Source organism: Oncorhynchus nerka, linkage group LG4 (assembly GCF_034236695.1).
Source record: "Oncorhynchus nerka isolate Pitt River linkage group LG4, Oner_Uvic_2.0, whole genome shotgun sequence".
In the NCBI taxonomy this organism is placed as follows: Eukaryota; Metazoa; Chordata; class Actinopteri; order Salmoniformes; family Salmonidae; genus Oncorhynchus; species Oncorhynchus nerka.
In genome coordinates, this window is record NC_088399.1 from 63,419,383 (window position 1) to 63,431,962 (window position 12,580).

At 43.8% G+C, this 12,580-nt stretch overlaps 1 protein-coding gene across 4 annotated transcripts; it reads right to left on the reverse strand.

Moving 5' to 3' along the window:
* Positions 1–29: 29 nt before the first annotated feature.
* Positions 30–11,812, reverse strand: LOC115128376 (zinc finger protein 384-like). Of its 4 annotated transcripts, XM_029658179.2 has the most exons (12): positions 11,652–11,811; positions 10,310–10,377; positions 9,730–9,985; positions 9,377–9,499; positions 8,864–8,902; positions 7,033–7,184; positions 6,255–6,331; positions 5,857–6,081; positions 4,092–4,259; positions 2,924–3,002; positions 2,546–2,704; positions 30–1,682 (listed from the first exon to the last, which is right to left on the reverse strand). In XM_029658179.2, exons 2-12 carry the CDS (start codon positions 10,370–10,372, stop codon positions 1,314–1,316), a joined length of 1,710 nt encoding a protein of 569 aa, XP_029514039.1. In that variant the 5' UTR covers positions 10,373–10,377; positions 11,652–11,811; the 3' UTR covers positions 30–1,313. The 4 variants fall into 4 exon arrangements, with proteins under 4 accessions (XP_029514039.1, XP_029514040.1, XP_029514042.1 ...); XM_029658180.2 differs by lacking the exon at positions 8,864–8,902 and having other exon boundaries at positions 11,652–11,812; XM_029658182.2 differs by lacking the exon at positions 4,092–4,259 and having other exon boundaries at positions 11,652–11,812.
* Between the last annotated feature and the right edge of the window lie 768 nt (positions 11,813–12,580).

Below are 12,580 nucleotides of genomic sequence, written 5' to 3' on the forward strand. Positions count from 1 at the left end.
TGCAGTAAAAGGAGAATCTGACAGCAAGCTTGTCATCTCCGACTGTCTCACTTTATTGTCCTTACAAAGAGAAACAGTCTCTTCAGATGAATGTGTACTATGCATATACAGCAAGTGTAGCATAAGGGTAGTTAATAACAGTATTAGGAGCAATAATAACGACACTAATAAGAATATTGAGAACTGTGTTATTTCAAAAGACACATAACAAAGTACAAGGAGTATACATAAGATAACCGGCCAATCACGAGCCTGCTCTATAAATAGAGAGAACAGAATAGAGCTCTGTGATTGGACGGGTTAGAAATACATGTCAACGATTCGTTACTTTTGGAGTTCTTGTTTTCTGGTTTACTTTACAGAGGCAGAGATTAGGAAGTACATCATTCCCTTTTTTTTTGAATGAAAAAAAATCATTTCTATATATATCTACATAGATTACAGTATCTTCCAATTGATAATAACGAGGATAACATTGACACAATAAGAATAATGTAATATTCAGTATGAAAGGTTTAAAAAACGAAACTTAAAAAAACTTGTTAACAGTACCTGACAGCCATTTCAATGTTTCAGCACGATGCTCCTTTCTCCCCCTCACCCCTTGCTTTGCAAAAATGTGTTGGGGAATATAGAAAATGATCCTTCTTAAATACAAAATCTGCTGTTTCTAGATGTTTCTTCTCACTCACATTCCTTGCACAATCTTTTTGCTTTCCCACGCCGTTCGCTGACACATTCCACTGTTGGTAGAAAAATACATACATATATGATAATATACATACAACAACTAAATGAAACGATGAGAAACCGAAAAAATACGAGATTGATCAAGTGCCTTCTTTATATCAGACCCCCCCCCCCATTTTTTGTTCTCTCTCTCTCCCTTTTCGATGTCTTCTCCTTTAAGTGCATTCTTTGAACCATTCATATATCATCTCTTCATTCAATACTGGACTACATATCCCATGCTTCCTCTTCGTCTCAGGTAGTCCCTTCACGCCCTCCTTTCCTTATTCTCTGATTGGGTCTTGCATCGCCAAACCTCATTCTTCCATTCATTCCTTCGCCAACCCCAAGGCAGTGTAGTTTTTACTTAGTACTTTCTCCCTCCCAGTGGAGGCTGGTGGGAGGAGAAATCAGTGGACTGCCTCATTGAAATAGCTGGTTTCAAACACATTTGATGTGTTTGACACACGTTCCATTCCAGCCATTACAATGAGCCCATCCTCCCATTTAAAAAGTGACACCAGGCTCCACTCCCTCCCTCCCTCTCCATTCTGTCCATCCTCCCCTCTGTCCATCCTCTCGTTCTATGAGTTCATGTGCTCCACCTGAATGGCTGAGGTGGACACGGTCAGGCAGAGGTCCTTATGGGCCGACAGGTCGGTGACGCTGACCGTCTTGTACTGGTGCAGGTCGAAGGGGCACGGCACGCCCTCCGTCTGCGGGTAGCTGCCTTGCTGAGGGTTGTTGGGGTTCTGGGGCTGGTTCTGCCCTGGGTTCTGACCTGCCCCTCCGGGACCACCGCCTCCTATATTTGCCCCGCTTCCTCTGCCACGACCCCTCCCCCTGCCCGCTCCTCCAGGAGTGTGACCCTGGGCCTGCTGGGCGGCGACGGCAGCCGCCACTGTGAGGGGGTCCGGGTTGTGCTTCCGCATGTGTTTCATCAGGTAGGTCTCCTGGAGAAGAGGAGAGAAAGAGGGTGAGCGAGATAGACAGTGCAGTGAACAATTACCATGCAGTGGGTCTTGGGAACAAAATGCAAGGGCTCGGCAGCACATACACTACTGTTCAAACGTTTGGGGTCACTTAGAAATGTCCTTGTTTTTGAAAGAAAAGGGCCAGCATCCCGGAGTGAAGGTTGCTGATAATGGGCCTCTGTACGCCTATGTAGATATTCCATTAAATATCAGCCGTTTCCAGCTACAATAGTCATTTACAACATTAACGATGTCTACACTGTATTTCTGATCAATTTGATGTTATTTTAATGGACATTTCTTTGTTGCTTTTCTTTCAAAAACAAGGACATTTCTAAGTGACCCCAAACTTTTGAACGGTAGTGTACAAACAAACTCAGTAATATGTAGTCTATGCAAATGACTTGGAGGAAATATGGGCCGAGTGTATATAAACTACAGTGGAGGGGGGAAACTGTTTTTAACTATATAGCCAAAGCCTACCTGTCCTATACAACCCTATGGGTTACAATCAAGCCAGACTACTGCTTGTACTTGTTGTTCAACTGTTTTCACTACCAACCAACTTACAATTACCTGAAGTAGTCAATTGAATAATCTAATACTGTAGTTACTGAAAGAAGTACATACAATGAATTAGTCTCCACCCTCGCAATTCCCTAGCCCCCTCCCCCTAAATGATGACATTGCTGAGCATCCCGTCCATGCAACAGGCCCCTCTCGCAAGTGGAGGCCTTGCACCTAGAAAGCAAAAAGTGGGTGTGACACTTTAAGGGGTGGGACTATATGTCGTTTGAGGAGGAGGGTAGAGGGAGGAGTTTTAGGGTGATTGGCAGGCATACCGAGGTGTAGGCGCGGTTGCACAGGCCACAGGAGTAGAGCTTGGCGTGTTTGACCGTGTGAGTGGACAGGTGCACCTCCAGACTGGCCGCGTCTGTGTAACCGCGGTTGCAGTTGTGGCACTTGTACGGCTTGTCTTTGTTGTGCTGCCGGCGGTGAGACTGGGGGAAGCCATGAAAGAGTTAATACATTAGGATTATTTTGACTATGATGTCATCACATCATTACGCTTCCGTTATTAACTGTACGTAATGATTTTAGCTAAGCGACTTTTTGCTATGAGAAACGTACAACCAAATAAATGGAAATTGAGGTGATTATTGTCCAAATGTAAGATCTATTGGACTTGTGAATTGGATGTTGAGATGTAGAAGGCCTACCTGCAAGTTGGACAGCTGAGTGAATGCTTTCTCGCAGCCAGGATGGATGCACTTGTAAGGTCGGTCCCCAGTGTGAATCCTACAGAAGTGAAACACAGTCTGTAATGAACTACAGCTCCCACAAACCCCAGTAGCCTGACTACTTCCGTTACAGGGTCACTCACTCCAAGGAACTGACAGGAACAAATAAATTAAAAATTCAAACAAAAATATCTCTTGAATATCTCTTGAAGGGGGCGGCAGCGTAGCCTAGAGGTTAGAGTATTGGACTAGCAACCGAAAGGTTGCAAGATCGAATCCCCGAGATGACAAGGTACAAATTTGTCGTTCTGCCCCTGAACAAGGCAGTTTAACCCACTGTTCCTAGGCCGTCATTGAAAATAAGAATTTGTTCTTAACTGACTTGCCTAGTTAAATAAAGGTATAAAAAAATTAAAGATCCAGTAAAAAGGCTGTCACCAGGAAATGTCTACAAAAAGACCCTCCCACAGTGACACAATGGATAGACATCGAAGAAGAAATACACCACATGGAGCGTATGACCTTTGCTTTAAGAACACAAGAGGAGAGAGGTCAGGAACACTGGGAAAAATGTGTTTCGTACTTGAAAAAGGTCTAATTCAAAGATGTCAATGCAACTAATATGATGACGGTATGATGTGCACTGTAACTGACAGATCTTTTTTGTTGTTCTTTTACTTTATTTGTACTCTCTTTGTGTTCCTCAATAAAAACAAAGTATTAAATATATATATATTTTTTTTAAATCCCAATATCAAACAATTACTCTGATCAGAATTGGATGGGAGAGGTCAACATTGGAATAATATTCATATCTATTTTTCATGTAGGCTACATAAATAAAAAGCCTACAGGTCAAGGTGTAGGTGATATGCACATTGTCTACAGCCTCATGTCCAAACCCATGCCGACATGAGGGAGGCCCCAGAACATGATTTGAGATGTTCAATTACACATATATAGGCTGAGCGCTTTTATTAAAGAGGTCTGTGGGGATTAGGGGGAGTGTTGAACTTGAACGAGAAGATAAGAGGATGTGAGAGACAATGAGTGAGAGGGAACCAATTAGAAGAAAAGAGGAGTAGATGGAACTACAGAGGTTGTGCCCTGACGTGACTGCCCACTGTCCCTGTTTAGTAGTGTTTACCTGTGGTGCTGCTGTAAGTGACTGAGCTGCCTGAATGTTTTCTGGCAGAAGGAGCAGGTGTAGGGCTTGGCCCCGCTGTGGATGCGGATGTGCTGGGACAGGTAGCTGGAGTTGGCGAACGACTTGGAGCAGTGGGGACACTTGTGCGGTTTGCCCTCAGTGTGGTTTCTAACAAGGGGATGGGGGAGATGGAGAGAGAGAAAAAGAGAGAGATTTATGTATCAAATCAGCGACGAATGATCCAGAGATCAAATCATAATCAAATCCCCCCAAATCAAGTTTTAGCGCAGTTTGATTGACAGTGTGCACTTTTTGGTTGTAGGAAAACAGACAGCAGGCACAGTCCCCCTTTCCTTTCTCTCTCTTTCTCGGGTCTCTCCACCTATGGTGTGCTACTGATGTTCTGTGGTCATTCTACAGAGGCTTACTACTTAGGAATTTGAGTGAAGGCAAGCTCTTGTGTCTATCTTGACACCTAGGGCGAAATATCGAGAGGGGCTTGTGAGGGAGGATATGTAGCCTAATAGAGAAAGCAAAGGGTGCACTTCACTCTAACAGAATGGAGAGGCTGGGAGGAGGGGGAGGAAGGGAAAAGCCATTAATTTAATTCCTCATAAATGTTCAAGAAACCAAAGACTGGTTGAAGAGATGACAGAACAGATAGAACTGAAAGTGTCAGGGAAAGAAAATGAAGAAATCAGTATGGAAAGACGTGGTCGTAGGATAGCTAAATGTACAGGTCACGTGTCTGACAGAATTGTTTTTACATTATGAAGCTGTTTCTGGTATAGTTTACCCAAAATTGCATCCTTTCCCCAAGGATGGACGTAACTTATTAGTCTTTGCTGTGGTTGTCCGGGTATCTAAAAGGTTAGAATGCAATCTGTCACTTTAAAGGGAGTTAACTCACCCCCTTCAGATCAAATGTGGTGTTCCACAAGGATCGATTCTTGGACCTGTACTATTTCTAGTTTACCAAACGTATCAAAACAACTTTCTCAGATTCTGTTTGCCAATAACATGAGTGACTTGAATTCCCAAAGAAATCTGCAAACCACACATAAAAAAACATAGCCTCCAAGACAGCAAACAACGCCAATACAACACTTGGCAACAGAAAAACAGCACACACTCTACTTATAAAAGGGTCACTAACTGTGACATTTCGACAGAGAAATTGTTTGTTTATTCTAAACCTGTGGTCATAGATATAGTTAATGGGCTTGTTTATTCTAAACCTGTGGTCATAGATATAGTTAATGGGCTTGTTTATTCTAAACCTGTGGTCATAGATATAGTTAATGGGCTTGTTTATTCTAAACCTGCGGTCATAGATATAGTTAATGGGCTTGTTTATTCTAAACCTGCGGTCATAGATGTAGTTATTGGGCTTGTTTATTCTAAACCTGCGGTCATAGATGTAGTTATTGGGCTTGTTTATTCTAAACCTGCGGTCATTGATGTAGTACAATAAGAGGTTTTGTAATCAGTATTATTGGGAGCAATACTGTCTCATTTGATTTGTCGCAATAAAACCCTATGTATATAATGCAGAGTGGTTATTCATATTGTATTGGTCAAATTCAAAGTCAAATATAGATAAGTACATTGGTATCACTAGCACTGAATTTGTAGTGATAGTGATGGTCTTTTACTAACAATCCTTCAATCTTGTGTGACAGTCTATATTCTGCAGTCACCTATTCCCTGAAATCAACCACCACACACACACTCACACACATACACGCCAGGGAGGCAGCAGTACCGTGTGTGCTGCTGTAAGTGACTGAGCTGCCTGAATGTTTTCTGGCAGAAGGAGCAGGTGTAGGGCTTGGCCCCGCTGTGGATGCGGATGTGCTGGGACAGGTAGCTGGAGTTGGCGAACGACTTGGAGCAGTGGGGACACTTGTGCGGCTTGGCCTCCGTGTGAGACTTGGCGTGGATCTGCATGTCCGACTTGCTGAAGAACGTCACCGCACACATCCGGCACCTGGAGGATGGGTAAGAGAGAACGGTAAGGGATGGAAAACGAGCGAAACAGAGATATACTGTTTAGAGATGAGGATATGTTGAATGGGGAAGAAAAATCTAGGGTCAACTTGGGTAACAAATGATGAGTGTTAAGGAGTAAAAAAGTATGTAAACACAAGGCCTGCAATCTACCTGTATGATTTGGTCCCGTCTTTGTTCCCATGCTCATCCTCATCATTTGATAAGTCATAATGGTCTGCAGTGTGGTGCTATAAACAAACACAAAACAATGTTGTTTGTTTAATAAACAACGCTTTGCTTCACTAATCCTGAAGTAATGACACTACGATAAGTAGCCTTAACACATTTTATCACTATGGATTGACTGGGGAGATGCAGTGATCTAACCCCCACGTAATACTGAAGATAACCTCCGTAGAGGCAGCAAGTCCCGCCTCTCCCCTCTCCTCATTGGTTCTTAGGAGCATATACCCACATGGGTGATTGAAAGATGAACGAGGTCCACACTCCAGTGTTGGTTGCAGTAAGGCACCTTAAAGTTGGTTGCCAACCGCCATATAAAACCCACAGAAATTACTAGAAACTAACTAGGTTTCTCCATTTATCTGTGGATTAATTGTTGGAGTAGAGAACACACGATTTTGTGTGAATCAAAATGGGTAAAAAATTCTACAAAATCCAGCAAAAAAAAGGACCACGTACATCTAATGTAGAATAACAACCCAGTGTTTATATCCCAGGACAAAATAGCAGCAACAGCAAGCTAGCTAGCTAAATGTCCATGAATGTTTATGTGTTTCGACCTGTCCTCAAAATCAGTTCTGTTCGTTTTGATATTTCAACCTGCGTGTCTGGTGTGGATGGACATTATCAACATGCGCGCGATGGCACGTGCCCGGGTAGTCAGCATGTTAGTTATTTTGTGACATCACTTAAAAACTCAAATCACCTGCCCCCCAGCAGCCAGGTGAGCCAGAATCAACGCATCACTTCCTGGGGGGAGGTTGGCGCCAGCCCTCTGCATCATCGACTTCTTCTTCCTGCCCCGCTTCCCGGGCGTTGGCATGACAACAGGAGGGATGACCAAATCCTCTTTCTTGTCTGAAACAGGGACATAAAAACGGGATGGGGAAAGGAGGGATGGAGGGACGGGGAGAGAGGAATACAGCTCTGATTAAAAGAGACCAAAAACCACACAACATATCCCATGGGCCTCTCTGCTTGGTGAGTAACATCCAAAGCGGTCTCTCCTGGTATGCAACGGTGAAAGCAACAACACGTGAGTGGTAAATCACCCCACAACACAGAGGCATTTTAATCTCTTCATATACTGGAACACCTGACAGACTTCATCGCTGCAAAAAAAGAATTGGTTACACCCAACTGCCTATTTGGACAGTGTTGCACAGCTACATAACTAAACAAAATTGATTTAGCTTTTTTGAATGGGCCAGATACTGTAGTTTGTATGTTTTGGATGTTATTCCAAGACAAAGACTTTCATCAACTTTTGGATGATCACATTCATGGATGGAATTGCACCACCAGAGAACAAAGCGTCGCACTCCAGAACACTGCTTTGGTCCTCCAGATAACTTCCTTGGACCATTAGTGGAAGGGCATCAGATCATATTCTTCGACATTCAGATTGGGGTTTTTGGAGTCAATATAACTCATATAACTATTGGACCATCCACAGGTCCCAGATTTGATCATCTTCATATGTTGTGCAATTTATAGTGTGAGCTTAAATACAGTCTTCAGTAAAACACTACATCCAAGCATCCTGCATATATGAAGACATTTTAGACATTTTCTTCGTAGCTTATGACAGGGCTTACTGCAGCGTTTCCCAAACTAGGGGTCGCCTGATTTGAAAATGGGGTCGCGCTTGGTTCAGTGACCTCTGGTAGCCGCTAGATGCGGTTGTAATAAACAGGAGTGGATTCTCTTTTCTTCCTACACATATGGCTTTATCTTTTGAACGGTTTTAGCTGCAACATATTATGACCCCGTCACTGAAAGACAAGACTCCACATGTGTGGATGTGTCTGACGTTTCCCTCTATAATGCCCACATGCCGCGCAGGAGTCATTAGAATAGAGAGGATGGGACCAGACACTAAATCCTTTCTACACAGAAGACCATAGTGGGCGGCAGGTAGCCTAGTGGTTAGAGCGTTGGACTAGTGACCGAAAAGTTGCAAGATCGGATCCTCGAGCTGACAAGGTAAAAATCTGTTGTTCTGCCCCTGAACAAGGCAGTTAACCCACTGTTCCTAGGCCGTCATTGAAAATAAGAATTTGTTCTTAACTGACTTGCCTAGTTAAATAAAGGTTAAAAAAATATATATATATATATATACAGAATTATTGCCTGATGGTCTTCTGAACTTCCAAATACCTTTCTGATACATGTCAGTCACTTCAAACCACACTTCCTTACTGTTAGACTGATTTGTTATAGACTGTCATAGCCCCAATTAAAATATTATACAACAAAAAAAAAGAGATCAAAATGGGGTTGCGGGCCAAAACAGTTTGGGAACCTCTGCCTTATATTATCTCAGCACAGACAAGTCATTTAAAAAGCAACTCAACTGCACATCCAAACCAGGCATCAAACAGTCCAGAGTGCAGGTAAACACAACCATAGGACTGGCCATAGGCTAAGGCTGCAGATGCTTTACTGCTAAGCAGTAGGGATGGATGATGGCATACGGGGAGGAAGTAGTAGGCTAGGTGAGGCAGGGTGGAGGGGAGATGGAGCTGGGTACTCACTGTGGCTGTAGAAGTAGAGAGAGGAGTGCTGGCTGCTCTCTGACAGAAACCGAGAGAAGAGGAGAACACACTCAACACACGGAGCTCACTACCCGGCTCGCTCCCTCTCTCTCTCTCACCGCAGAGGGTAGGGGGGCTGGATCAGGTCATGGGTTAGTGGCTGGCTGCTGGCAGTGTGTTGCCGGGGTTAGCTCAAGCAGCAATGTGTGTGTTACTGTGTGTTTGTTTGTGTGAGTGTAATGCATGTCTGTGAGTGTTGAGGATTGAAGTTTGTGATAAAAAAATAAAAAAAGACTAGAAGGTGGTTCCACCTTTGCTGGGTCAGCCTATATCAACAACGGGATGAAATAAAATACAAATAAATGGTCAAATTAATGTATGTCTGTATGTGAGTGTGTGCCAGTGAGTCTGCTTTGCTTGTTGATAAGCCAGGAAAGGTTTGCAAGCCACTCGGACACACAACCTATCACAGTGCGGGTTTTGGGGAACGGGGGAATGCGGTGGAGGTTTTACCTGTGTTTGTGGGGTGTAGTGCGGACACTATCATGGTGTTGGCAGGGGGTCCGGGCACAAAAGATTGTGTGGAGGTGGGTTGAGAGACCAGGGTGCCTTGGGGAGTGGTTATCACTAGCCCCGCTGAGAGGGAGAGAGAGACGGTGACCTGACTGCACCACACCCCTCCCAGGGAGAGCCGAGGCACACATTACACACACAATGAAATACTGAGAATGTTTAAGTTGGTTCTTTCTGTATCTTTCAATATATAACATGATTAGACCAGACAGAAACAGGGAGGAGACACGCATAGAACAACCACAGAGGATAGCCAGACATACTGACACTGGCAGCGTGTCTTGTTTACTCACCTGCCGTCATGATGCCAGTGGACTGGACGGGCACCACCGTGATATTCTGTGAGGTGTGCGGCTGGTGCAGATGACCGCCTACGGCGTTCAATTGGACACCACCGCCTCCACCTTCCTGTTTGGGCACCACCCGGCCTCCCGTGTCCATGGTGAGCACGGCGGCGGGATAGTGTGAGGAGTGAGGGAACGACGGAGAACCCTTATTGTCCGGACCCAACTGCTCCTTCATCTTGTTCAGGAACATGGCGTTTTCAATCTATCGTGGAGGGGGTCGTGGATCGTAAAGGAGGGGTAGAAAAGAGAAAGACAGGCAATAGAGAGAATGGGGTGAGATGCCAAAAGGAAATGAGTAGCGGTGGTAGAGGTTGATAAGGGAAGTGGGAGAGAGGGGCAGAAGTGATCATTTGGGGAGGCCCGTTGTTTTGTTACTTACATATGTATTACAGTGGATTTGATGTTTTGCCATCCTCACCTAAGGTGTAAGCTCATTATTTGTTAGCGTTAACTAACATGTATTATTTCTTTATTTGCGACACCACCATGTACATTTCAAGATAAGGTCCAGTAATAAGGTTTCTACCTGTCCTTGTACTGTAGGAACGGGAGACCAAAAGTATGATGAGTTGAAATGGGATTCTTCCATTATTTCTGTAATTGAAAAGCAACATAACTTATAAACACTTGCTCGCTCTGCATCGTCAGTTGAAACGAGACCACGCCCATCTCAACTGATGTCTGGCCAAAGTCCTTGGTCTCTCGCAACTGCTAAGTATATCCAAGAAGTTGAGTAAAAGAAATGTAAGAGTTTTGCTCAAGGGAATGGGGGACGTTGAACGATACAAATGCTGAGCGAACACTGTTTTCTTCACTGGCATGCATTTTGTCCACTGCCAATAGATTTAACTAAAGATAGAAAAATGTGAGCCATATTGATTGAAAGTCTCCATGGCCCCCCGGACAGAGAGTGTCGTTGTTGGTCAGGATTGTAAATGGCATGTTACTGTTTACATACAAATAAATGCATGCAGAGCGCAGTAGTGGGGGTGTACAGAAAGCATGTTTCCTCAATGGCTACATATAACCTTCTAGCTGTCTACAGAGATCATAACAAAAAAATATGGATACATTGTATTGAATGCACAATAGAATATATTTTTCAATGCCATGCAACTCCCTGAAACCTATTGGCTAGCTACTCTCACTGAGCTACATGGCAGAAGTGGGCACTATAAATAGCAAGGAACAAGTCTGTCATGGAAAACCATCCCGCTAGGTGTATAACGGGGAAGTTGTTTATTGGAGCTTTGTAACACAATGCACCAGAAACAGAGACGTGTCTGCTAACAATTCTGATGGGGAATATTGAGTTATGTTAAGTTACAGTATTTCCTATCTCATCCCACACATAAGACAGCTTGCCAGCCAACGGGATAGCCAACACTACCTACAATAAAACACTCTCTGACCGTTATTTTAGCTAACTGGCTGGTGGCAAGCTCGATTTACTACTATTGATGTTCGCTAGCAACAACAGAGGAGTGAAATCTGAGCTAGTTAGCTAACGTAGAAGCTACCTAGCTCCTTGAGGTTAGCTAGCTAACTGTAGCTAACTTGCCTCCATTAATTTCAGTATTGTTAGCTAGCTGGCTACTATGCGGCCTATTTTTAAGTCGACAATAAACAAATAAACTTCCGCTTGAAAACAACAATGTCACAACCCCTACGCCTCCATCCCTCTCCCTGTTCGTCACACTGTGAGAAAAAAAAAACGAGAAAAAAAAACGTCGACGCCAATGCCCCTGTGCGAGACGCAGTTTCATGTAGACTTCCGGCTATCCAGACAGAGGGGAGTAGCAGCTCATATGAGTTGCTCTGTCAAACAGAAATAATTAACGATTGAGTAATAACTCGATGTTAATTACCGGTGTTGGCGATTCCCTCTCAACCCTGGGGCTCCCTCGGGTTGGGACAGTTCGGAAACTCAGTCCAAATCCGCCCAAACCCTCAGATTCTCCGAATTTTTTTTCCTCGATTTTTTTCTTTTTCCCTCTTGTGGGTCTGCTCCGCTCTACACTTCCGGTGCCTAGAAATCGATTTCCGGTCTTTGGGGACGTATATAACTATTAAAATTAATATGATCATATATTATATGATTATTAATATGAATTTATGATGATATGGAATGTACTTGTTATTGCTGGTAGCCTTCCACTATTAATGATGGCTGATAAAGGTATACCACAGACTAGGCAAAGAAAGGGGTTCCCAAACTGGTTTCCCTGGTCTTATTCCAGAAAGGTACAATTTTATTTTTTAAATAAATTATGCTCCCCCATCATATATGTTTTGGACTCTCTCTCTACCGCACCTGCTGTCTCTATCTCTGAATGATCGGCTATGAAAGCCAACTGACATTTACTCCTGAGGTCCTGACCTGTTTGCACCCCTCTACAACCACTGTGATTATTATTATCTGACCCTGCTGGTCATCTATGAACGTTTGAACATCTTGGCCATGTTCTGTTATAATCTCCACCCGGCACAGCCAGAAGAGGACTGCCACCCCTCAGAGCCTGGTTCCTCTCTAGGTTTCTTTCTAGGTTCTGGCCTTTCTAGGGAGTTTTTCCTAGCCACTGTGCATCTACATCTGCATTGCTTGCTGTTTGGAGTTTTAGGCTGGGTTTCTGTACAGCACTTTGTGACATCGGATGATGTAAAAATGGCTTTATAAATACATTTGATTGACATATTGTTCCCTCGTTATATTGTAGCGAACGGAGGGAGCAGGAGGTGCACCCTGGTCTCTGGCATGAATACCCTGGTCTTCCATTTGGTAGGAATTGTAATGTAG